Here is a 27,155-nt window from a genome sequence, read left to right as displayed (position 1 = left end):
CTGAATAAAGAATCTCTGTAGGGTGTGCCTGTGATACTCTTGATTTAAAAAATAGTGATAGCTAATATGTGTTGAAAAGGTTTGCGGAGAAATGTATAGTCAGGAGGAGACTCAAAGGAAAATGAGGAATGAAGTAATTGAAGTGCTTTTTCCTCTACGGTCTTAGGACAGATTTTACTTTCTGATTCAGAGCAAAATTGTAAACTTAATTCTTTCATTTTTTATTTTTTAAATAAAATTTAAATTTACTTGAGAGAGAGAATGAATGAGAGCGAGAGAGCAAGAGAGAGTGTGCATAAGCAGGGGGTGGGGTGGAGGGGGAGGGAGAAGCAGACTCCCAGTTCAGCAGGGAGCCTGATGTGGGGCCTGACCCTGGGATTATGACCTGAGCCACAGGCAGTCAGATACTTAACTGCCTGAGCCACCCAGGTGCCCCTAAACGTAATTCTTTTAGAGGTGCCTATATCAGAAATTCAGAATAGGCTTAAAACTCTGAAGTCAATAATGATGAAAATAATAAGCTTTAAGGAAAGTCTACAATATAAAGCATAAAGGGACTCAGAATGGCAGGACAAATTTAGAGAGGAGGTTTTAGTTTAATTTTTGGGATCTTTATGATTGATAACGTAATTATATTTTTACAAGTCTTTTTTTCATTCATAGTTGATTAGATAGAGAGTAGTGATGTGTATATCATTTCTTCATTGACTTCCATAGTATATCAGAAATCATCATCTTTAAAAAAAAGAAGTGATCATCTTTTAAGTTATAAGACAATATCAGCAAATATGTTTTGTCATATTTTTGGTGGTGAACCATTCATGGATGTTCAATCATTCAAAGTAAATTTATGTAAAACAAAATCTTTGTTCTTTAAACCCGTAATAGGCTAGATCACATGTGTTTATATTGCTTATTTCTTAAACCATTTAAATAAATGTTTTTAATCACTGGTATTGTCTTTAAGAGATTAAGAGGACGATCTAAATGTCATAGGATAAATGGAGAAGACAGATTTATATCCTTTGAATTCTAAGTATGTAAATAGGTAGCTTTCAACTCATTACATTTTTGGCCATATGCCATACTTGTTGATCTCTAAAGAACTATGACAATGTAGTTTAATTCTTGTTTTTTATTCTTTTGGCTGTTACTGAGTTAGTGGGATAAAATAACGCGTTGAGTTATGACTGTATACTGGTGTGTGTGTGTGTGTGTGTGTGTGTGTGTGTGTGTGTGTGTGGCCTTACAGTCTAATGGGCATGTTTTGAGAATGTATCCAAACCATTCTTATCTGACCTTGATACTTTTCCTTTGTGGGATTTCTCAGGGTCACAACTAAGAGAAATATTGAATTATTTTGTTCCAAGATAAAAATAGTTTTGTTTGTTTGCTTTTGACTGATTTTAAAAGCATTCCATTCTTATTGTTAAGAAAAAGACCAAATAATCCAAAAAGTTTAAGGGAAGAAATAAAAATTACTTCCAAATACCCTCTACCACCAAGAGATAGCCCCTGTCAACATTTACTGTTTTTTCCTTTTTTTTCTTAATATGGGTACATATATATACATTATACAAAACTTGGATTATTACTGAACAGGATAGTTAGTGATTTTTTTTGGTACTTAAAAAATCTTTATCATTCCACATTAGTATATATGGGTATCGTTTCTAATACGGCAGTCTTACACTTACATTGTTCAAACATCTCCTTAGCATAAATTGTCATAAGTGGAATGGCTAGGACTAATGATAGAAGAGTTGAATCCATGTACACTACAGCCAGCATGATGAAGGGCACATGTTTTCAAACACATGCTCATACTAGACAGTGTTCATCTTATAAAAACCTTTCCTAGTCTGATAAGTAAAACTGACTAATGTGGATTTCTGTCATTATTGGTGAGGTGCAGCAGCATTTTATGTTGACTGATCATATAAAATTCTTTATTTGAATTGTCTGTAATTGAAATTTCTATTTTGACTGTTTTCACTTTTAGAACTTGAATTTTTGAAGAATTGATTAAGACTGTTGAACTGAAAATATGTGCTTCTTAGAAGACATTGGGGATACAGCTTACAGATGGCTCTCTACGTATTTGTTGTATTTAGAATAAATGTATAAGATAAAGTAATTAGGTAGACCTATAATGAAGTCCTTGCCTCCCAAATTGGGACTCCTGCAAATACTGCCTCAATTTACGATACTTGGGGAGTGTTTGATCAAGAGAAGTGTTTCTCTTTTATAGATACATAGTTAATTTCTTGTTCACAAGGCTTTTGGTGTTCCTGTTGTTCTACTTGCCAGGTTGGAATTTGAAATGCATTTCCTCATAGTGATGAGTGATATTTAAGTGTGTGTTCTCCTAAATGCCTGTTATAACTGTATTTCCATGTTACAGAAGACAATCCAAACTGGTTACATGAGTTGTAAATACTCATGTAATGACTAAGATCAAATATAGACTTGGTTTGGGGTACAGCTTAAAGGGACTCAATTGTGTTACCAGAAATCACTTTTCTTTCTCTGTGTATCTGTCTCAGTTTTGTTCTTTCTGGATTGGCTGCATTTTTTTTTAAAGAAGTTTTTATTTATTTATTTGAGAGAAATAGAGCAAGCACAAGCAGGGGAGGGGGCAGAAGGACAGGGAGAAGCTGACTTCCCACTGAGCAGGGAGCCCGATGTGGGGCTTGATCCCAAAACTCCACGATCATGACCTGAGCTGAAGGCAGAGGCTTAACCAACTGAGCCACCCAGGTACCACATGGGTGCATTTTTATATAGACTCTCCCTTACTGCATCAAGAAGGCTATGTAGTAGCTGCTAACTTGTATCCTTCCATGGTTAAACTCAGTAAGAAAATCAAACATCTCTTCCTAGTTTCCCAGGAAAAAGTAAGGTGTTCCCTCTTACTGAACCTCATTGGCTTATTTTGAATTGTTTCCCTCTTTGAAATCACTCTGAAAGTCTTGGCTCAGGCTTGACACATGCTTTCAGAGTGGTTACTCTGAAACCCCCCACAGTAGGGGTTGAGGCCATCTGAAACATTTGACAGGAAGAAAGTGAGTGCGGTAAGATCCCTGAGAGAAACTCTGGGATTATTGCTAGAGAAACGTACTGGATACTGGTAAAGCACGACATAGATGTCCACTGATCTTGTTTTCTCAGTACCCAGCAGAATGCCCAGCACATAACAGGCACTCTAATAAGTATTTATAATTGGCTGACATTAGCACTATTCGTGCTATTATTTAACATATTTATAAGATAAATAGAATTCTGTAGGTCATTCTGGAAACTTCATTGTGTTGCCAAGGTAAACGTTTGACCTAAATGTCAAACAGTCTACCTAAAATTGGTCTTTTAGGCTTTGATGAACATAGAAGTACAAGATTATTAGACTTTTTAAGCTAATCCTGTTCTGAGGAACAGAACATTAAAGAGGGTCATGAATAATAATCAGGAGTTGGTTTTAGAGATGAAATTCACTCATTTTCATACTATTCAGTTGGAAGATGTTTATTGGAGGCCAAGTGGGTGCCAGTTACGGCAATGTTTGGGTGCTGCGAGTATTCTAATGTACAAGCCATGGCCTGGGTGTTCTCAGATCATGTAGTCTCATGAGAGAGGCAGTGTCCTGGGATAAATGTGATCATAGTGTGAACTACCCAGCACGACGACACCCTGAGGGACCGGCCCTCATTTCACTCCAGCAGGCTTAGTGAAAGCCTCTTGGAGGAGTCACGCCTAAGCTGAGTGAGTCCTGAAGGACCAAGAATGATCTCTAGGACAAGCGAGATGGTGTCAGAGGTTGGACAGGGTAGGATAGGCTTTTTAACTATATACAGAGGCACTAGGATTGGGAAATTATGACCCATCTGGGGCATGATAAGAATTACCTGGGGGAAAGTGTATGTGTATCAGTGTAGTGGGTGTGAATTGGAAGAGAGTGGGGTTGATCGAGGGACAGTGTCAAAAGAGGAGACTAGACAGGTATGCAGGGTCCAAATCATGCTAAGAAGTTTGGATTTTATTGGGAAGACTGTGGTGAACTGCTAGATGACTTGGAATCTATAGAATGAATTAATTAGAACTAGGGAAGAATCCTGGGAAACCCGATAAGTGCAAATTTACTGATGTGAGTTCAGAAAAAAAGAGCATTTGATGCTACCTTGCTTTTTCTTTTTTTTTTTTTAACAGTTGACATTGTTACATATATTGATATGTGTAGCTTATACATAATATGTCCATGGAACACTGACTATCTCTCTTGATATGGTTTCTAAAATACAGACTTTTTGCCTGGGTGGCTCAGTGGTTTAGGCCACTGCCTTCGGCTCAGGTCATGATCTCAGGGTCCTGGGATCGAGTCCCGCATCGGGCTCTCTGCTCGGCAGGGAGCTTGCTTCCCTCTCACTCTCTCTGCTTGCCTCTCTGCTTGCCTCTCTGCCTACTTGTGATCTCTCTCTGTCAAATAAATAAATAAAATCTTAAAAAAAAAAAAAGAAACAAAAAGAAATGGAGGTTTATCTTTCCTTCAAACAAAATAGAATTAAAAATAAGCAATCTAATATCACTTTCAAAGTCTCAAAACTTGATGGAAGGAGACATTTCTTTATCTTAGGACAATAAATCATTTAAAAACCCAAGCACCTTTTATAAAAGGGACTTATGAGCAGTTAGTAATCATTAGAAGATCTGTTGCATGAAAACCTGAGAAGTTAGGATTTTGTCTTTTCTTTGGTAATCATTATCAATATTTGTAGTTTGACCTCTGTTTTATGTCAGGAACCACAGAGGCTGTTGGGTAACACTCCAGCCATCATTCCAAAGGGAAGCCAGAGCTTCCTTAGCGGTAGCTTCGTGTCACCTTCTAATCAGTATTACGATAAATCATCTGAGGAGGTCTTGCCCTGCAAAAATGTTTAGCAAGAGATTACTGGGGTTAGGAAATATGTGAGGCTGATTATCATTGTTCCAGAGTTTCAGCGGTTTTGCTTTTGAGATTTTGAGTATACCATGGTGGTGGTATCAGTACTGGTATTCTTAATATTGTTTGTATTAGATTCTTGAGTTATTAGGTAAATGATTTTGCTTACTTTTCTAAATTTTTTATTTTCTCTTAAATCAAGGCTCCAGAGGTTTTCTCCTCCGAGTAACATAGATGTGGCTTTTAAGAAATAATGATGAAATAACTTTATATGGTGACTAATGGTGATGACACTTACCGTGGTGAGCACGGAGTGATTTATAGAGTTGTTGAATCACTGTGTTATACACCCGAAGCTAACATTGTATGTCCACTATTCTTCAATAATAAAAATATAAAAATAATAAAGAAGGTATTTGGTTGGTAGAAATTCACTTCATAAGGAAAATCTGGGGAGAAATCATCTTTTATATTAAAAGAGGAATTCGTGTACCTCAGAGAAGAACAATGTTGCTTTAATTTTAAAACTCCCATGACCTCCATAAATATAAACTTTATATATCCATCTCTGTGGGTCTAGCAAAATGCTTGGCACATTTTATTCAATAAATTTTTTTTTTAATTATATTGATCCGGTCTAAACTGGAATTGAACCTGAAGTTCTCTTCTCACCACATAGGCACACACACACACACACACACACACACACACACACACACACATCATCTAAACAATTGAGGAACTGTTAGGATTAGGTTCATGCATCTGTTAGCGTTAGGTTTAACTGTCAGTAATAGAGACATCCAAAGTAATAGTGACTAAAAGGAGGTAGAAGTTTGTTTTTTCCTTACATAAAGTAAACCTAGGGGTGCCTGGATGGCTCAGTTGGTTAAGCATCTGACTCTTAATTTTGGCTCAGGTCATGATCTCAGGCTCATGAGATGGAGCCACATATAGGGAATCTGTGCTCAGCGGGGAGTCTGCTTGAGACGCTTTCCTTCTCTCTTTTTCTCTCTCTCTCAAATAAATAATCTTTTTTTTTTTAAAGATACTTTATTTTTTTTTTTAAGATTTTATTCATTTATTTGACAGAGAGAGAGACCACAGTAGGCAGAGAGGCAGGCAGAGAGAGAGGAGGAAGCAGGCCCCCTGCGAAGCAGAGAGCTCGATGCGGGGCTCGATCCCAGGACCCCGAGATCATGACCTGAGCCAAAGGCAGCAGCCCAATCCACTGAGCCACCCAGGCGCCCCTCAAATAAATAATCTTAAAAAAAAAAAAGTGAATCTAGATACAGTAATCCAGAGCTGCTATGGTGACTGTGAAATCCTTCAGGACCTCAACTCCTTCCAATTCTTTGCTTCACCAACTCTGTAAAGTGGCCCTTCTCTTCATGGGCTAACATGGTGACTAGAGTGCCAGCCATTACATTTATTTTTCAATTGTTGAAACCAACAGTAGAAACAAACCAATAGTAAAAAGGCCAGAAAGCACAAACTATCATGTTCTTCTTTCTTAAACCTTTGTTCTTTCTCAAGGTCCTCCTCAAAATGGAGGAGGCAGTCCTCCTCGTCTCCAAATTGCATGGTATTATCTGGCATAGCATCTTTATTTTCCTTTCCCTGTAAATTCACTGTGCTCCTTTTTAAACATTAATTTGATACCTTTTTCTCTTGCACCACTTTCCCAGCTCTGGTCTGTACGTAGATCTCAAGCAGTCCTTGTCCACTCTCTGGTTGATGGGCTCTTGTATTTAGTTAGATCTTAGCAACAATGATCTAGTGTATTTCTTGACCCAGAGTAAGTTTTTTGTTGCTGTACTGTTAGCTAAACTTCTAGAGAAATTTTCTAAGGAAATTGGATGAATTTTGTAAAAAATTTGAAACTTACTCTAAATTTTATTTAATTCAGAGAAATAATTTATTTGCAAGTTTTGAAAAGCAAGAATCTTTAAAAAGAAACAAGAAATACACTTTCCAATAGGGATAAAACATTTAGCAATCATTTTAAAATCAGAATCCATTCAGATGTTTTTGCTTAGTACTTTTATTCTTACATTGTCACTTTGAATGAAAGGAAATAGACATGGGATATGTTCCACTGATCTTCCATTTCACAACTAGATGTCAGTGTTAACATACCTGATTAAGTGTCTCAGGTGTGATCATAATGAGCTCATTCAAGTAATTACTCACCTATATGAGACACAATCAGAAAATAAATGATAAAGAAAAAAAAAATAAGCTGCTTTCCTTTTTTCAAAATGGGTTGGTTAATTTTATATTTACATTTTTAAAAATTGAATTTTTCCCCAACTTAACAACTATGCACAATTAAACTTTCTGATTTATTTGGTTAGGAAAGGCAGGTAGAATGTAAACTTGTACCCTTTCATCACTACTACCAACCGGAGGTTCTTCCCTACAACTTTTCCAGAAAGAGTGATCAGAAGAAGGAGGACAGTTATTGCTACTCAAATACAGTGTGTGTGTGTGTTCGATTCCTGCCTACTTCAGTGAGAGACATATACGAGAGCAGGAATTATGCATGTATTGTCAGTGACATTTCTTACATCTCCCTAGAAGGTCTCTCTTGGTATAACTAAACCTGTCTTTTTAAATTCAGTCCTCACGTAAAGAGGAGCATGATACCCTTTGTCCTTTCCTTATAGATCCAATCTGACAATCTTTTAACATCATCTACATGCATTTCTTTAACTAGAATGTCTTACTTATTATACCTGTGCTTCCTGTTGATAAATATGCCATCAGAGTTATAACTGAAATATCATGAATGATATCCAGGTAGAACAGTAGATCACAGTGCTGAAAACACACTCCTACCCTCCACACTACTAAAATATCCGCATGGGTTCCCTTTTTCCTATTCTCTCTTCCCTGCAAGAATTACCTCTCCTTTATGACTTAAGTAATAGAGCTCACTTATGTAAGGTTCTACTGAGTTATATTCACTTTGATATTTTTAGTTAAACATTTTCAAAATATGTGTATGTGGTTTGACTAAGATTATTGGAGGCTGTAGATCTGAAGTACACAGTAGAAAATGGCAAGACAACTTTTCTTTGGATCTCAGTTTTCAGATTTCAATAGAATTGAGAGTTCTGCTTATTTATTTATTCATTTAATTTAAATTTTAGTCAGTTAACATATAGAGCAATATTGGTTTCTGGAGTAGAATTCGGTGATTCATCACTTACATATAAGCAAGTTTGCTTTTTTAAAATGGTTATTTAAAATCCAACTTTTTCCTTAGAAGTACATCCATGTACCAGAACAATTCTGCTTTAAAAACGCAAGTTGAATTATTGTCAGTAATGTCTTAGTACATTCATTTCTCATTGTGGAAATAACTTTTTAGGGCATGCCCTAAAATCCTGATTTTAAAATCCTGATTTTATAATAATCTAAAATAAAGCATACACAACAGGGTTTTTACTTACTGACTTTTAAAATCTGTTGTTTTCCAAGAAAGAATTTTTGGTTCATCGGCTCTTGGAAAGCCACATAAAACTTTCATTTGGCAGTTGCTTTTTGTAAGTTTTTAGGCACACAATACAAGAACATAAAATTAATTATTGATTGTGGTACAGATTCAGCATATCACTGTGTACTGTCAGTCAGCCTGAAAAAAGAGAAAAGTCGTACTAATGAACTCCAGGCAATCCCAGATTGCAGAATATATCGTGGAAATGCAAGCAGGCTTCATTATGCTAATAACAAGATAATCTTATTTAACAGAACAGTAAAATAATTCAGTGAAGTTTATGTAATTCTGAATTCTCTTACAATGCTTAGTAGTAACTTAATTCTTGATCTGAATTATAACAGGTTTGTGATTTTGCAAAATAGTTCTTTGTACTGATTTTTTAATTTGTTTAAAAGCCTTCTTGATTTATGTTTCAAGATTTCTCTGATGCCTTTGACAAAGATATTATTTATAACTTTATACTAAGGCAAATAACTAGTTATTGATTTCTAAACTCAGTTGGAGGCAGCTACCCTATGGTATTACCAACCAGACCTCAGAGTTTCCAGTGATCTACATACAAGGCAGCAGAGTACCTAAGAGATAACTAACTGGTCCTAGCTGAGTGTCTTGAGCCTAGTAGACATTCAGCAAATACTTAGGGATATTTATGCCCTTGTCTTGTCTTGGGCATCATCTCTTTTAGGCCTTAATATATGATTGTGACTATTTTCTGAGTGTCTGTGAACCTTCCTCTTTACCCATCTTTTGTGAACTCAGTTTCATTTTTGGTGCCTGCTACCAGAGCCCTAGCTCCTCACATCTAAATTCTTTTGTCATTTTTTGATATTTGGTCTACCTATGCTAACTCTAACCAGCAAATGGTTATTAAAGAAATAGCTATTTTGAGGTACTGGGCAATTTTGTAATTTTTTTCTGGTGGTTTTCCTAAGGAGTCTCAAATACTGTTATTTTTAAAACTTCACATCTTCTGATTTGGGATAGGGAAATACATCATTACTTTTGTATGTGTTTGGGTAAGAAGTGCAAAGGGTTGGTAATTGCAAAGTGTAAGAGCAGCTCTGCATGTTTACATAGTTCATGTTTTGTCTGCCATAAAACTCTTCGACATCACTTTGAAAATTATTATTATTTTTTTTTTAGAGAGGAAGAGTGGGAGTGGGGGAGAGAGAGAGAGGAGGAAAGAGAATCTTAAGCAGACTCCATGCCCAGCGTAGAGCCCAACATGAGGCTCAACCTCATAAGCCAGATCATGACCTGAGCAGAAATCAATAGTTGGAGGCTTAACCCATGGAGCCACCCAAGGACCCCCAAAATTAATTTTTTTTAACAGCGAGAGGGAAGGGTATTGAAGGCATGCTCTTGAAATTATTTCTATTACTCTTTTCACATTCTATCCTGGTCTGTTAGATTTTTAATTTTTAGTCCATGTATTTTTTATATTTGGACACCAAGTAATTGCTCATTTTAGTTAAAACTTACCTAAATCTTAAACAGGTGAATTTTGTGATATGTGAATCCCATAAAACTGTTATCTCAATAAAACTGTTGTTTGAAAAACTTCCAAAACTTACATAAAAGCATTTTTAGTGATATTGGGAAGCAGCTTTGTATTAATTTTAAAAGGTGAGGTGCAAACAGTAGGTAATTTATTTATGTAGAGTTCCAACTGATAATGGTTTTTAAAAATATACTTCCCTTTTCTATTTTTGGTTTGTTTTAACTTAGGAAAACTTTCTATTTAATTCATTAAGTGTATATCTTAATGGAGTGAGGAAGGCAAATGTAAGAGATAATGACTAAAATATTTAGATCTTATTTATAGCTTTAGAAAGCTATTTGGAGAGATGAACCAGAAGTTGCAAATACTCTACTTCATACCTAACTCCCTGGCCTGGTTGTCCATTAGAAATCTGAGATCTAGCTAGATCATTGAGGAAGTGAGGATGTGTACTCCAAAATTCTGGATTTTGACTTTTCTGTAAAGTGACCAAATTGGAAGCTACATCTTAAAATATTCCATTTATCATTGCAGAAAGCTGTATACCTGCACAAGTGGTGGCTGCCATTGATGTAAATACTGTTGCTAACGAAGTATACAAGTACAATTTTCCTCACACACAGTTACTGGCCAAGACAATCGAAGTGAGTACTGTTGCTTATTGTTTTAATAAGTATATGGCAAGGAAAATGTGATTCAAAAACACTGTAAGATACTGGTTTCTGGTGTCTTCATTGGAGGGTAAGTCATATATATAAATGAAAAAGTTTAGGAGAAGGAAATCAACATTTTATATTCTGTGAGAAGATGGCATGTTCTTTTTTGCCCTTATTTATTTTTAATTTTCAGTTTGAGAGAGTGAGAATGAGAGAGGTTAGTATTTTGGTCTCTGAGAAAAAGGATTGAAATATAAGAATATGCCTGACTTCTAAATGCACGGTTCCTTAATGATATTAAACTTTGTTGAATTCTTTACTTTCAAGCAATAATCATGCAATATATATATACATAACAGGAGTAAAAACAAGAGAGAGGCAGGCAGTCACTGGCTATTACTTATTGAATGCTACTTATTTTAAAATCTTTTTTTTTTTTTAAGATTATTTATTTATTTATTTGACAGACAGAGATCACAAGTAGGCAGAGAGGCAGGCAGAGAGAGAGGAGAAAGCAGGATCCCCACTGAGGAGAGAGACTGATGTGGGGCTCGATCCCAGGACCCTGGGTTCATGACCTGAGCTGAAGACAGAGGTTTAACCCACTGAGCCACCCAGGTGCCCCTGAATGCTACTTATTTTAGCAAGCCTGTCAAAGTTAATAGTTCAAAGTACATTGATCAACTCTGCAGAAGTATTTAAAACTGATGTACGGGGCGCCTGGGTGGCTCAGTGGGTTAAAGCCTCTGCCTTCGGCTCAGGTCATGATCCCAGGGTCCTGGGATCGAGCCCCGCATCGGGCTTTCTGCTCTTCAGGGAGCCTGCTTCCCCCTCTCTCTCTACCTGCCTGTCTCCTAGTTGTGATTTCTCTCTGTCAAATAAATAAAATATTTAAAAAAATAAAAATAAAACTGATGTACATTATTTTAAAAATAATATGAAGTTGTGATTTTCTTCCATTTTCTTGTGAAAAATTTTACAACAAACTTCTCATGAAGCTATAATTTATATATAGTAAACTGCACTCATTTGTGTGTAGTTAAGTTTTGACTAATATATACAATGGTGTAACCACCACAATCAAGACTTAGAACATTCATCCCCTATAGTGTTTCTCAGTGTCCCAACCCCAGGCAATGACTGCTTTCTGTCATTACAGATTAAATTTTCCATTTCCAGTATGTCACAAATAAAATCACGAGTGTAATTTTTCTGGGTGTAACTTTTTTATTAACATGTTTTTTTAAATTCACCCATGTTGTTTTGCACATCAGTAAGTAGTCTGTTTTTTTGTTGTTATTGCTGAGTAATATTCTATACGGTGGAATATTATGTACTATGGTGTATATATCCATTTGTATGATGATTGACATTTAGGCTATTTCCAGTTTTGGGCTATATAAAAGTGTTGCTGTGAACATTCATGTACAGGTTTTTGGTGGACCTTTGTTTTCATTTCTTGGAGATGAATACCTAGAATTGGAATTGCTGGATCCTATAGCAGGTTTCTTTAATTTTATGAGAAAATGCTATTTACTAGGGTGTTTGTACCATTTTACATTCCCATAATCAATGTTTAAGTGTTTCAGTTGTTTCATATCCTTACAAGCACTTGATGTTGTTAATTTTTAAAATGTTAGCCATTCTAGTGAGCCTGTCTTGCTATTGGGATTTTTTTGTGTATGATGATTTTAATTTGCATTTCCCTGATGGCTAATAACATTGTATATCTTTTCTTGTGCTTATTGGCTATTTCTTTGTTTTCTTCTGTAATGAAATCTCTGGCTCAATTTTTATTATTTGGTGTGTTTGTAATATCATCATTTCATTGTAAGAGTTAAGTGTTCTGGATTCAAGTTGTCTGTCAGAAATCTGTATAACAAAGATTTTCTCCAGTTTAGTAATTTGTCTTTTCATTTCCTTCACTGTGTTCCTCAAAATGCAGAGGTTATTTATCTTCTTAGCTTTTTGATCACATTTCTGAGTGTTTTAAATTTTTTTGTTTACCCCATCTTCCCCTCATTTCTTCCAGAAATTTTATAGTTTTAGCTTTTCCATTTAGGTTTATGACCTATTTTAAAATTATTTTTTGTGTGTATTTTGAAGTAAGTCATTTTTTTTCCAAGTGCATATAACATTATCCTGGCACCATTTTCTTTCTTTCTTTCTTTCTTTCTTTTCTCTTTTACCATTTTCTGAAATGACTATCCTTTCATCAATTTTTTTGACACCTTTATAAAAAAAATTAGGTCATAAATGTGTGTCTGTTTCTGGACCCTCTCTTCAGTAGTATGTATATGTTTTTCCTTCACCAGTAGCACATTATTTTAATTATTATAGCTTTATAATATGCATTGAATTCAGGTAGCATAAGTTCTCAAGTTGCTGTTGTTTTTTCTTTCAAGATTATTTTGGCTGCCTTGTCATTTACATTTCAGTGTAAATTTCAGAATAACCTTGCCAATTTCTAAAAAATATCTATTTTGATTGGAATTGCACTGATTGGTTTTAGAAGAATTGGTATCTTAATAAAATGGAGTCTTCCAGGCCATGAACATAGAATTTCTCTTCAATTATTTAGGTATTCTTTAATTTATAAGAGCCTATTTTGTAATATTTGTTATACAAATCTTACACTATGTTAATTAATTTATCCCTAAATATTTGTGGGTTTTGATGCTATTGTAAATGGTATTTTTAAAATACCACTATTTTACAACTATTTCATATTGCTAACATATAGGAATACACTTATTTTTGTTTATCAACCTTGACCTTGTATCTTGTGGCTTTGTTATATTGACTTATTCTGATAGCTTTGCTTTTTTGGGGATTTTTTCCTCCATACACAATCATATTGTCTGAGAATAAGAGTTTTACTTTTCTCTTCCAATCAGCGTGACTTTTTTTCTTGTCTTATTGCGTTGTCTAGGACCTTCTGTACAGTGTTGATTAAATAGGATTATATTGGATATCCGTGCCTTCTTTCAGAACCTAGAGGCAGAGCATTAGGTCATTTACCATTTGGGATGATGTTAGTTGTAGATTTTTTATAGGTGTATTTTACCAAGTTGAAGAAGTGTCCTTTTATTACATTTTCTGAGAATTTTTATAATGAATGAGTTTTGAATTTTGTCAGATGCTATCTGTATCGCATCTTTTGACATGATTATATCATTTGCCCCTTTGTTCTCTTAATATGGTGATTGTATCAATTTCTTTTTTTGAATGTTAAGTCAATATCACATTCCTGGGATAAATCCTACTTGGTCATTATCTGTCACCTATTTTTAGGTAATGCTGGTTTCAGTTTGCTAATATTTTGTTAAGTATTTTACATTTAGCTTCATAGGTGATTTATTGCTACTCCGTGTTTCAGTATGGTTTCAGTATTAGGGTTATTTTAGACTTATATTTTTTGGAAGAGTTTGAAAAACAAGTATTAGTTCCTTTATGAATGTTTGATAGAATTTAGTTAATGAAGCCATCTGGCCTGAAGTTTTCTTTATGGGAAGGTTTTAATTATGAATTTAATTATTGAATTGCTGTAAGGTTAGTGAGGCTTCCTATTTATATTTTTATTTCATTTTAGAAATTTGTGATCTTTGAAGAAATTATCCATTTTATCTGATTTGTCAGGTGTACTCACTGAATTTTTTCATTTTTTCTGTATGTGAACTCTTTGGTGGTATACTATAGGTCATTCCTGATGTTAATAATTTCTAAAATGCCAGTGAAACTGGAAGCTTACCAGTTTTATTGGTCTTTTCAAGTAAATAACTTTGGATGCAATTGATACTATCTATTGTCCTTTTGTTTACTATTTCACTAATTTATGCTCATCTTTATTATTTCTTTCTACTTTGCATTTAATTTATTTTTTTAATACTTCTTACAGTGGGACTTTAGATGACTGACTTGCTTGTTTTCCTTTTTCATATGAATATTTAATAAATTTTCCTAAATTTTGGCTACATTCCACAAATTTTCATATGTTGTATTGATTTTCTATAGTTCAAAATATTTTCCAATTTCCCTTCTGATTTCTTCTTTAGCCCATGTGTTATTTATAAGTATGAATTTAAATTTCCAAATAGTCATAATATTTTCCAGGTATCTTTCTGTTATTTCTGTTATTGATTTCTTATTTCTGTTTTATTTTGGTCATACTTTGTATAATTTCAGTTATTTTAAATTGTTGAGACTTGTTATGGCCCAGAATTCAATTTATCTAGTGAATGTTCTATATGGTATTGAAAAGAATATATTCTTTTTTTGTGTGTGGGATAGAATGCTCTGTAAATTTCAGTTACATCAAGTTGGTTGATAATGTTGTCAATTTTTCTGTATCCTTACTGATTTTTTCTATCAGTAGCTGAGAGAAGGGTGCTGTGATTTCCCACTATAGTTGTGAATGTGCCTTTCCTTCAGAACTGTCAGTTTTTGCTTCATTTTATCTTGAAGCTCTTATTGTTTACACTTTATAATTTTTTTAATTGAATGACCTCTTTATCATTATGAAATGTCACCTTTTTTCCAGATTTTATTTAAATTCTAATTAGTTAATATACATTGCAATATTGGTGACAGGAGTAGAATTCAGTGGTTCATCACAACACCCGTTGCTCATCATAACAAGTGCCCTCCTTAATACCCATCACCCACCTAGCCCATTTCCTGCTCACCTCCCTTCATCAACCCTCGCTATGTTCTCTATCATTGAGTTTTTATGGTTTGTTGTCCTCTCTCTCTTTTTCCTCCCTCCCATATGCTCATCTGTTTAGTTTTCTTAAATTCTACATATGAGGGAAATCATATGTTATTTATCTTTCTCTGATTGACTTATTTCACTTAGTATAATACACTCTAGCTCCATCCACATCATTGCAAATGGCAAGATTACATTCTTCTTGGCTGAGTAATATTCCATTGTGTGTGTGTTTGTGTGTTTGTGTGTGATCTTCTTATGCATTCATCAGTTGATGGGCACTTGGGCTCTTTCCTAGTTTGGCTGTTGTTGATAATGCTTCTTGAAATGTCCCTTTTTAACCCCAAGACGTATTTCTTGTTCTGAAGTCTGCTTTTCCTGATATTAGTATAGCTAGTCTGCTTTCTTATGATTAACATTTACATGTTCATGTTTTTCCATCCTTTAAAGTTTATCCTATTTGTATCTTTGTATTTAAGTTAAATTTACAGTGGACATATATAGTTGGGTCTTGCTTTTTTATTCAGGCTGACAGTGTCTACTTTTTTTTTTAATAAAGAGGAAATTTTTTTTAAATATTTGATTTATTTCTCTGATAGAGAGAGAGATCACAAGTAGGCAGAGAGGCAGGCAGAGAGAGAGGGAAGAAGCAGGCTCCCTGCCGAGCAGAGAGCCTAATGCGGGGCTCGATCCCAGGACCCTGAGATCATGACCTGAGCTGAAGGCAGAGGCTTAACCCACTGAGCCACCCAGGCGCCCCAGTGTCTACCTTTTAATTGGAGTGTTTGTACCATTTACATTTAATTTTGTTATTAGTATTTTTATATTTAATTCTACTACCTTGCTATTTGTTTTCTATTTTGCCAATCTGTTTCTTTCTTTATCCCTCTTTTTTCTGCCTTTTGATATGTTAATATTTTATTATTCTCTGCTAATGGCTTATTAGGTATATCTTATTACTTATATCTATTTTATTTTCTTAGTGGCTACTCTAGGGTTTACAATATGCTTGTAAACAGTTTTCCTTGGGATTTCTGATTGAATGTGGCATAAAAAGATAATTCTATTCTAAAACTCTATCCCTTTTCCTAATAGAAATAAGAAAAGAAGGGAAAGGGGGATGGAAAGCCATCAATAATAAAAATAGGATTTAGAATAAGCCAAAATAAGAAAGAAAACTGTGAAGAATAGTGTCTAATGCAGTGGAAATGGGACAACTGAATGAGGATGGCAAAATCACAGGCAAACCTCCACGTATCTTGTGCAGAATCCAGAAGGAGAGAATGGCAAGGGAGAAGACCAAATATACCTGGCAGTTTGTTCCAAATCAAGAGAAGAGAGATTTGAAAAACCCAAATCACTGGGCTGAACATGCTTTCAAACCTCGACAGACTACCTGCTTGCCCTGAATGTAAGATCATGGGTTAGGGACAGAGGCATGCTCTTACGATAAAGGCTAGTGCAGGTCCTTCCCAGAAACAGTGTGGCCACAAAGTACCTATTTCACCTCATCTTCCAGCAAACTCCTCGATTCAGGTGGCCTCCATTAAAAAATGAATAATAATGAGAAAGGAACCAGTCTGAGGCTATACTAATATTGTACTTTTAAGATAATGTATGAAATGTAAACAAAAAGAATATACAACAGAAAATTATGTTAAGAAGCAGAAGAAAATTTCACACATAATGCCTCCATGAACTTCAGGCATTAAATAAAACATGGTATCTTCAAAACAAGAGCTCAGACTGGAAGTGATTATGCTGAGTGAAATAAGTCAAGCAGAGAGAGTCAAGTATCATATGGTTTCACTTATTTGTGGAGCATAACAAATGACATGGAGGACATTGGGAGATGGAGAGGAGAAGGAAGTTGAGGAAAATTGGAAGGGGAGGCGAACCATAAGGGACTATGGACTCTGAAAAACAACCTGAGGGTTTTGAAAGGGTGGGGGTGGGAGGTTGGGGGAACCAGGTGGTGGGTAATAGGGAGAGCACATATTGCATGGAGCACTGGGTGTTGTGCAAAAACAATGAATACTGTTAGGCTGAAAAAATAAATAAATAAATTACAAAACTCAAAAAAAAGAAAAGAAAGCACATAAAAAAAAAAAAAAAACAAGAGCTCAAATAAATATATACAACAGCTCACAAAGCAATGGTAAGACCGTAATTGGACTGGAAAAGTGTCAGTGGTCAGGGAAAAAAGAAAGTGAAAAAAAATAAAACCATTATAGAAATGAAAGTCATGTCAGAGCAGCAAAAAGTAAAATGGACAGTTCTGCAAACAATTATGGACAGAGCTTGAAAAAAAGAAAGCAAAATAAAATGGAAAAGAAGTACAGAGCTAATGTTGCAAAATAAATGATAACTACTGGAGACAAAAATGATCTATAATAAAAATAATTAGTACCTCTGGAGAAGACAATAAAATAAATGGAATAAAAATATTAACAGAAACAGAGGGAAGAAATTCCTAAAATAAAACCTGCAACAATTCATGAACTGTAGTATTTGTGGGCCTGTATTGAAAAAGTGGCTCATTCACTTAATCTAACTAAGCAAGAAATGAATCCAAGTTGAGAACCCAGGAATAAAGCTACCATGTTAGGAAAGAAATTATGTTTAGAAACTGGCTAAAAATGTTGTGAATCTTTGCAGTGTAGAAATAGTAATATGACTGACATAAGAGAAGAAAGTGAGACTCAAAAAAATATGTCTGAAATATAAATGAAGCTAAGGATTTTTAGGACATTGATGTTACTGTTAGAAGCTTGTCTGAGCTGAGAAAGACAGAGTAGCTAATTAAAGCAGCAAGACAAAAATGAGAGAGTAAAGCCTTTATCACTTACTGTGGTGATATAAGAAGCACATCTGTAAAGTAAGAGAAAACGCCAGGGCCCACTGCTCCATTTCCCCATGCCACAGTGCACCCGGGGAGAGTGGGTATGTCAGTACAGATGTGGGGATCAGCTTTCCATCTGGGGCAGTCCTGGCCTTGAGGGGAATTGTAAGAGAAGAGGGCTAGGAAGGGAAAGTGCTGAGTACCAGCCAGAATGGGGAGAAGTGTCTTCCAGAGTTCCACCGCCTTCTCCCATAAGGAGGACTTGGCAGAGCTGCGTGCAGTGGACCTCTGCCCAAGGCCTCAGATAAAGAGAATTAAACATGCAAATATATGAAGAATGTGCTGGCTAGGGCGCCTGAATCCTTGACTGCCGCGGCCCACAGAAACTCGACGTGCTGACCGTGTTCCAACTCTGGAGTGTGAAGGGTAGCTCCCCTCAAGGCCTGCGGGGAGAAGCCTTTGTAACTGCCCAGTCAGACCTGAAAAATCACAGAGAGGGCTATAACCAGGAGCAGGACTCCTTGGGTATAAAATAACTAGCAAAATTAAACTTAAGTCTGTAATTCATCTAGGTAGAAAATGAGGAATTACTAGTCACTACTCTATAAACTACGCATGAGCAGAAACCTTGTCTGGTGGTTCATGGTTGTCACAGACTCCCCACAATGCCTGGCGTATACAGTAGATGCTCTGAAATGTTGGTGGATTACTTTCTGAACGTGTTGAATGAACGACATATTGTGGCTAAGAACATGGACAAATAACAGGCAAAAGGTCACAAAGGATAAGTTTCAAAATAGGTATGAGTTAGAATGGATTTCAAAGCAAGAGCATTTAAAAGTCATAGAAAGTTACTTTATAATGATGATTAACACAGTCCTCAAGAAAGATCTGATTGTAGCCAGGTTTACACACGTCACAGCACTCACCATAGCACTGGGTGTTGTGCAAAAACAATGAATACTGTTACGCTGAAAAAATAAATAAAAAAAAAAGAAAGATCTGATTGTCGTATTTATGCACAAGATAACATCAGAGTTCATAGAGCAGGATGGTAGGAAATATCTACTCAGTTTTTATTGGATATATACTGTGAGCCACAAAATAGAAAATCATTATCTTATGAATATAAACTCAGTAATTCTAAGTAAAATATCAAATAATCATAAGTACATCAAAAGAATAATGTAGCATAATGAAAATAGATTTTGTTTTGGAAAGAATAATAGTAATTTAGTACATAGGAATTCTGTTACTGTTATTCAACATGTTAATAATTGGAAAGAGCGAACTTTGTATTAGAAAATATTTGACAAAATGCACTTTTCCAGTTGGTTTTAATCTCTCAATAAAATTAGGACAAATGCATTCTATTGCAGATGTTTATGTCATTTACTAGCTTTGTGTGTATGTGTGTTTACATTTCTGTTTAAACACAAGCATGCACATGTATCTCCAAATCCAGTAGCATGCTACATGGTAAATGCATTCTCACTAAAATAAGGAACAAAACAAGGATGTCTACCTTCGGCACTGTTATTTAATGTTGTTGTGGATTGTTAGGTAATGTACTCATGTGGGAGAAATAGCATATAAATACTAAGGAGGATTCTAAAGAATAATTGTATGGGCCTGGAAAACAAAAAACATACTGTCCTTAAAAAGAGTATGAGGAACAATTAGTGCATTTGAGAAGGGGGTTGTTTACAAAAATACGATAGCCAGTAGCTTACTATATATACAACCAAAGACATGTTAGAAAATATAATAGAAGAAAGTTTCTGTTTCTGGTACAGATAGGAAACTTATAAGCACTGACAAATACGTAACAAAAAAATCTGCATGACCCACGTGGGAATAAAAGATATTTGAAAAATTGAAAGTATGACTGAATATTGTACAAATTTTAGTTCTCTTTAGATAAACTAAAATTTATTAAAATTGTCAAATGTTGTTTTCTAACCTACCAAGTTTTTCCTAAAGTGTTTATGACAATTAAATATAAGCATCGCCAGGAGACTTTGTGCAAAAAGAAGTGATAAAGCTAGTAGCAAGACCAGTAAAACTGCTCATCAACATGTGATAAACAGTGCTACCACACTGAGTTGACCTTATGTCCTCTGAAAGCAAAGGGGTTTTTATGACTTGTATGGCCAAGTTATAGAAAAAGAATAGATTTCCATTAGGTTTCGAATATCAACTTATTAAAGATAACTTGTATATCTTCATAACTACTTCCTTGAATTTCAACACATTTAATGCCTTAGAATGCCAGGTTAAATAAAGTTGTGAATGGTTTGAGTAATTATTTCTTGTATACCTGCCCTATCATTTGAATTTTTAAAAAAAAAAATCACTATTTTTGAAGAATCCTTTAAAATTGTAATTTTTTATGCCAACCTGTATTGGAGGCAGTAACTCTGTTTACTCCCTCCAGATTCTAGACAAAGGATTTTCCTGATGTAAAAGATTGTTGTTTTATTTTTTACTTTAATTTTAGAAATGTAGCTTTAATCCATCCATATTCAGTTAGGACATCAGTAAATTGCTGATCACAATAGCCCTGTGCTGATAGGCTCTCTGACTTGAGTATGATATGCTGTCTGATTGAACTGCTCTGTCCCATGTTTTCTGACAGACTAGTCAGTGCATGATTTTCACATTGTTTTCCTGAGGACCCAGGGATTCAGAGGTGCTGCAGGAACTTTTCAATATTTAATTTTGTTTTTATGTTACATACACATCTAAAACTATTTCAAAGTCTGTAATTTTAAAATGATAGACACATACATTCAAACTTTTAATACAGTAGAGACAACCAGTGTGTTCCCCAGGTTAATTCACTCTTTACAGAACTCAGAATAAAGCTTGTCCTGCCTTATTCATGTCCTTGAACTTCCTAGAAGTGTGTCATAATTAAGAAAGTTGTGATTCTGGTCTGGCTGCTTGTTTCTGGCTAAGCTTATATACTAAGAGTGCTGAATGAGAATTGGAAATCCCATGACTTGTTTCTGTGTACAGCAGATCCCCTTATCCATGTAGGAATACATTCCGGAACACCAGTGGATGCCTAAACCCTCACCTAGTACCAAATTCTGTATATATATCATGTTTTTCCTATATATACATACCTATGATAAAGGTAATTTATAAATTAGGCACTGTAAGAGATTAACAATAATAATAAACTAGAACAGCTATAACAATATACTTTATAACAGTTCTGTGATTGCTGTCTCTCTCTCAAAATACGATATTGTACTCACCCTTCTTGTGATAGTGTAAGATAACAAGATGCCTACATGATGAGGTGAAGTGGGGTGAATAACGTAGGCATTGTGACATTAGGGTTAGACTACTGTTGACCTGACCATAAGTCAGAAGGAGGATCATCTGTTTCTGGACCCTGATTGACTGGGGTTGACAGAAATTGGAAGGTGAAATCACAGTTAAGGGAGGGACCACTATACTGGGGTTGACAGAAATTGGAGGGTGAAATCACAGTTAAGGGAGGGACCACTATACTGTATTTATATTCTGATACATAAAATAGAAGCAAAATAGCACATTTTTCAACTGCTTAGCTCAATAGGGATTATACTAATTAATCTTATCTGTTACCTTTTGAAGTTTTTTGACTATACACAACTGTAAAACAGTATAATCATTGTGGATATCTGAAAATGGGACCTTTTTTCATTTGGTGATATTTTAACAGAGACCTACATGGAAGGGATGGTGACTGGTCAGTATATCACACTTCCTAAATAAATATTATCACTAGAGAAGTGTTAAAATCTTCTTAGGCCTTATGCTAAAAATTCATTAATTATAAAATGAATTTCTCTATGTTTTACTCCAGAAAACACAGTGGTGTTAGACTTGAGGTGTTACAGAGGCGCAAAAACACTAGGATTCAGGAAATTAACGTTCCAGCTCTGCTTTGGCCAGTTCTGAGTCTTGAAGGAAGTCACTTAGTTGTTTGTTTGTTTGTTTGTTTTTGTTTTGTTTTGTTTTAAATTTATTTAATTTTTTTTTCAGCGTAACAGTATTCATTGTTTTTGCACAACACCCAGTGCTCCATGCAATACGTGCCCTCCCTATTACCCACCACCTGGTTCCCCCAACCTCCCACCCCCGCCCCTTCAAAACCCTCAGGTTGTTTGTTCAGAGTCCATAGTCTCTTATGGTTCGCCTCCCCTTCCATTTTCCCTCAAGGAAGTCACTTAGTTTTTTATAGCTTTGATTTACTTCTCCAGCTTCCTTCATAAGATTGCTTTGGAAAGTTAGTTTAACTGAAGTTAATTTGAAAAGTGTTAAGTGTCATTTAACTTTGAGTATTATAAATAAAATTATTAAGGGTTGTAATTTCTGATATATTCAGTTATAATTAGTTAACATTTTTCCTTCTTCCCTCTTCTATGCATCTTTTTAAATGTTTTTCCTCCAAATGTTTGTTCCTTAGGGCATTACACTAGAAGAGTTTGACAAATTGTCTTTCAATATGATTTTGATGAGCCCTCCCTGTCAACCATTCACCAGGTATGTATAATAAATATGTCTCTGTTGAGGAAGAGTACTTACGAGGGATTCATTAAATCAAATTATACCATAGTTTCAAGCATGGACACTTTGAAGACTATTAGCTGCATTTCATAATTCTGACAATTTTCATAAATAATTGCTTTTATCTACTCATTTTTATAATTCACCATTAATCATAAAGGAAAGGAAATAGCAATTACTACCAAATAAGCAAAGCAGTCTGGTCAATAGAAGATAGGCAGAGACGGTATGGACCTCTTTAATACCTACCTAAGATACAGTATTTATTTCTGACCTAAGTTAGCTTAAATTAATTAAACTAATGAGTATTCAGGAATATCTTCTTAACTGATTGATAAAGTAAATTTTCATAATATTCAATTCCTAAATTACTTAACTGTAAAAGCTAATCAAGAATGCATTTGTGAATTTTATGTTTCTCAGAATTCATGTGTACACTGAGTAATTCTGACTTTTTATAGCTATTTTGTAGTTCATTTTTTTATTATCTAGTATTTCTCTGTTTCAGGGAATTATATCTTAGATGAAATATTGACTAATCCATCTTCATAGATATTTTTAATTATTTTAAATAATAGTAAGAATCCTCTGTCTTACATAGAGTATGCCGTTTAATTTAATGAGTCTATGGGTTAAGTGTTAATGTTATCATTATTTTAGAGGTGAGAATCTGAAGCACAGAAAGATTAAGTAACTTTTTTAAGGCCATGCAATTAGAAAATATCAGAGCCAGGATTTATCAGTTATTTTATATGTTCCTATGTAAATGTATAAGATGATTTTAAGTGGGATATCACTTGTAATGAATATTCTCATTTAAATGAATATTCTCATGCTTAATTTCCATCTAAGTTTTGCTTTATATGAACAACTCTAGGAAATTAATTCCCCAAGGATTATTGTGCACTTATAAGCCAGGCATTGCTTTTGATACTGTAGTTCCTGTCCTCAAGGAGCTTACAGTTTAAGGGAATGACTGAGAAATAATTATCATAATGTGATATATAATATATAATAAATGAACACTAGAAGTGTCATGAGAGCACAAAGGAGAAAATGGCTTGCTACATACCAGGAGACAGGAGTTCTTTGAGAGGCAGTATCTGTGCCTGAAAGGAGATTGGGAATTCATCAGAGAATACAGAGAGCATTCCATGTAAAGATGCCTCCGAACATATGTGAGCATATGGCCTGTTTAACTACAGTCAGTAGGACGCACAGAACGGAATGCAGCCCCAGCACTGTGTAGCCTCATCCTGCTGCACTGGGCCTCCTGTGTCTTCCCTACCACCAGCAGCCCAACTCCAGCTGCTGATGGTGGCAGTAACTGGCTCTGTAATACCGCCGTCATTGCAGTGCTGAGAGGAAAGGGACATGGTGAGAAGAACCCAAGATTTCTGAGGTATCTGTTCAAGTCCACTCTAAGTGTCCCTCTGAGCCTCAGATCCACAGATGATTCTGGCGCTGCTGGAAAGTATGAGGGAACTGACAAGTGACATCAAGTAACTCATCTAAGGCAATGAAGCTAGGAAGTACCCAAGTCTTAAACCCTGTCCTCTATTTCTACTACCCAGGCCCAATCCAAGTCTTCATTTCTGCTTGGTTCTTGATCACACTAATCTTACTTGTAAGACCTAATTACTAGTCTAGACACCAGCTGTTTCCATGTCCCGTTCTGACCTAGTTAGTCTAACCAAGTTGTAACTCCCGCTTGTAGAATCAAGCATTCCGGTTATGTCCTTACCTTTTGCATTGGACAAAATCATCTTGGTTTTACCTGCTATGGTCTGCTTAGGTGGTGATTAGTTATCAATGCCATTACTCTATGTTGCCACACTACCCAACCAGCTCATTCATCTGAACTTTTGTTTTCTCATTTGGGACAGAGCAAAAGGTGTCATCAACCAGTTGTGTGTATGTAGTATGTGTGTGTCTTTTCTAAACAAAGTGATTTTAAGAGGGTAATTGATTTTATTCTCTATTGATTATTTTGTTCTTCTTTGCCTCATGTAAGTCATTTGGCATATTGTTTTATAATAAGCATATTTATTAGATAGGCAAGGCTTTTTTCATTTTAATTAAGTGAATAAATGCATTTTGTTCTCTATTGCAACAAAGATCATCATATTTTTTGTGGAGACCAACTAATTTCAGTTCTCTCAGTTTTGATGTTTTAAAAGTGGTTAGGTATCTTTCTGTAAGGAAGATTCTTGATGAATTTTATTTTATTTGTACCTTCTTTATCCTTTAGAATTGGCCTGCAAGGTGATGTGACTGACCCAAGGACAAATAGCCTCTTATATATCCTAGATATTCTCCCAAGGTAAAAATTTTGTACAAGCTTACCTTAAATTTAAAACTTTGGATCTGGAAGAATGTGATATTTGTCATTTTATAGAGATTAGCAACTTATAATACAGCCTTCAGATACTGTGCACGTCATTTATCTTCTGCCATGACTGATAGAGTAACTGCAAATGTTTGCAATTCCGTGGTTGCCACTGTAGTGAGTGACAGGGAATTATAGTCTAATAGCTAAATTCTGTTGCCTTTCCTTACAGTATTGATGCAAGTGATGCTAATGTTGGTGAATGCTGTTGCCCAAGGCCTGGAAACTTGTGCTAACCCTAGAAGCTGCCGTTCTATATAAATGGCAGCCCTTTGAGTTGTGCAGTTCAGAGCCTCTGTATGAACCTGTTTTTTCTGATAAATTTCAGTGGAAATTACATTTCAAATGTTAACTTCAGTAGGTATGCCATTTTTATGGGGAAAATGAATAAAATATAAGTTGTCTCTATCCTCTATAAAATCCTTTTATAAAAAAGAGAGTGTAGAAAATTACTTACCTCATATCTCCCACAAGTAAGGATTTTCTTTACTTCTTATTTCTTAGTAATGACATGATTAGAATTGTATTTGTTTTTGTTTTTGTTTTAGATTACAAAAATTACCGAAATATGTTCTTTTAGAAAATGTTAAAGGCTTTGAAGTATCCTCTACAAGGTAAAAATGTATTTATTTGCATTGTGTTCATCTTAGACTTGGCATATTGTAAGAGCCATTGTGAAATAAAGATCTTAAAAATAAATCATGTATTCTGACATTTTACATATATTATATATTTTAGTCATTAATACTAATTTTGACTAATTAAATATAAAGTTGCAAAAAGTTAGATTCACCTGATTCCCATTCCGATGTGTTTGAATTTTTGCAGAATAAGCACTCAGTTTTAGCTGCTAATGTGTTGCCTGTTTCTTTGGACGTAGGAATGTTCTCAGTAAGAAATGTTTCTGTTGATAGGCATTTTCTGTCCTGCAGGTAGGAGACATAAGCCCTGGGTCAGAGCGCTTTCAGATGGTAGCCCAGCCAGAAAGTATCCGTGTCCTGGAACTGGCTACTGTCTGATCATTGCTCTCGCATCTGATTTGCTGCAGATAGAGGTCCATCCCAGTAGCAAATTTAACATCAGTAGGCTAGTGATTCTAACTCTGGATAGAATCCAGCCCCAGGTGGGATAAATTATCTGGCAGCTTTACTTATTTATAATAGAAATCATCTCTGTCTTTTTTTTGAGAAATATAATTTCTCAAATACTGCACTTAATAATTATGACCTAGGGTCATTCAGTTTCTAAACAAGTTGGGTGGAGATACAGTTTTCACATAAAATGAAGTTACATATAATTTTTTATTTGAGAACCCCATTTCCAACTATCGGGTAAAAGCTTTTCTTTCTTCTCTTATTTTTTTCTTTTCAGAGACCTGTTAATACAAATGTTAGAAAATTGTGGTTTTCAGTACCAGGAATTTTTGTTATCTCCAACATCTGTAGGTATCACAATTATTAATTTTTCTTTCTTTTTTTTTTTTAAGATTTTATTTATTTATTTGACAGAAAGAGAGTTAGAGAGGGAACATAACAGGGAGAGTTGGAGAGGGAGAAGCAGGCTTCCTGCAGAGCAGGGAGCCCCACACAGTGCTCCATCCCAGGCCCCTGGGATCATGACCTGAGCTGAAGGCAGTCTCTTAACAACTGAACCACCCAGGCACCTCCCTATACATTTTCCTAAAGTGAATTTGACTCAATAAAGAAAATAGATCTGTTTTGAATGATATTATACTTAAATCTTGAAATTATTCAGGCATGGGTCTTACTTTCTAAAGAATATTGTACAGGCATATAGATTTATTTATACATATTTTATGGAAAATATTATATAGCTTAAAGAGAGACTATACATCTCTCTTTTTTTAAGATTTTATATCTTTATTTGACAGAGAGAGAGAGCACAAGCAGGGGGAAGGGAAGGCAGAGGGACAAGCAGGCTCCCTGCTGAGCAAGGAGCCTGACATAGGACCCTGGGATCATGACCTGAGCCAAAGGCAGACACTTACCGGACTGTGCCACCCATGGGTCCCGAGAATATAAATTACTTTTCACA

At 35.2% G+C, this 27,155-nt stretch overlaps 1 protein-coding gene across 4 annotated transcripts in view; it reads left to right on the top strand.

The window, feature by feature from the left end:
• Window positions 1-27,155, top strand: part of TRDMT1 (tRNA aspartic acid methyltransferase 1) — a 66,855-nt gene that overhangs the window by 24,995 nt on the left and 14,705 nt on the right. For 3 of the 4 annotated variants that reach the window (XM_046014079.1, XM_046014077.1, XM_046014076.1), the window contains exons 2-6: window positions 10,474-10,583; window positions 22,611-22,687; window positions 24,963-25,034; window positions 25,649-25,714; window positions 26,472-26,541. In XM_046014079.1, the coding sequence (XP_045870035.1) occupies window positions 22,650-22,687; window positions 24,963-25,034; window positions 25,649-25,714; window positions 26,472-26,541 (246 nt within the window). In that variant the 5' untranslated portion in view covers window positions 10,474-10,583; window positions 22,611-22,649. The remainder of the gene's footprint in view (window positions 1-10,473; window positions 10,584-22,610; window positions 22,688-24,962; window positions 25,035-25,648; window positions 25,715-26,471; window positions 26,542-27,155) is intronic. The other variant, XM_046014078.1, reaches the window with a different exon arrangement.

This window comes from Meles meles, chromosome 7, assembly GCF_922984935.1.
Source record: "Meles meles chromosome 7, mMelMel3.1 paternal haplotype, whole genome shotgun sequence".
Lineage (NCBI taxonomy): Eukaryota > Metazoa > Chordata > Mammalia > Carnivora > Mustelidae > Meles > Meles meles.
Note: the sequence above shows the minus strand (reverse complement) of the source record. Positions and strands in the feature narration are given on the sequence as shown.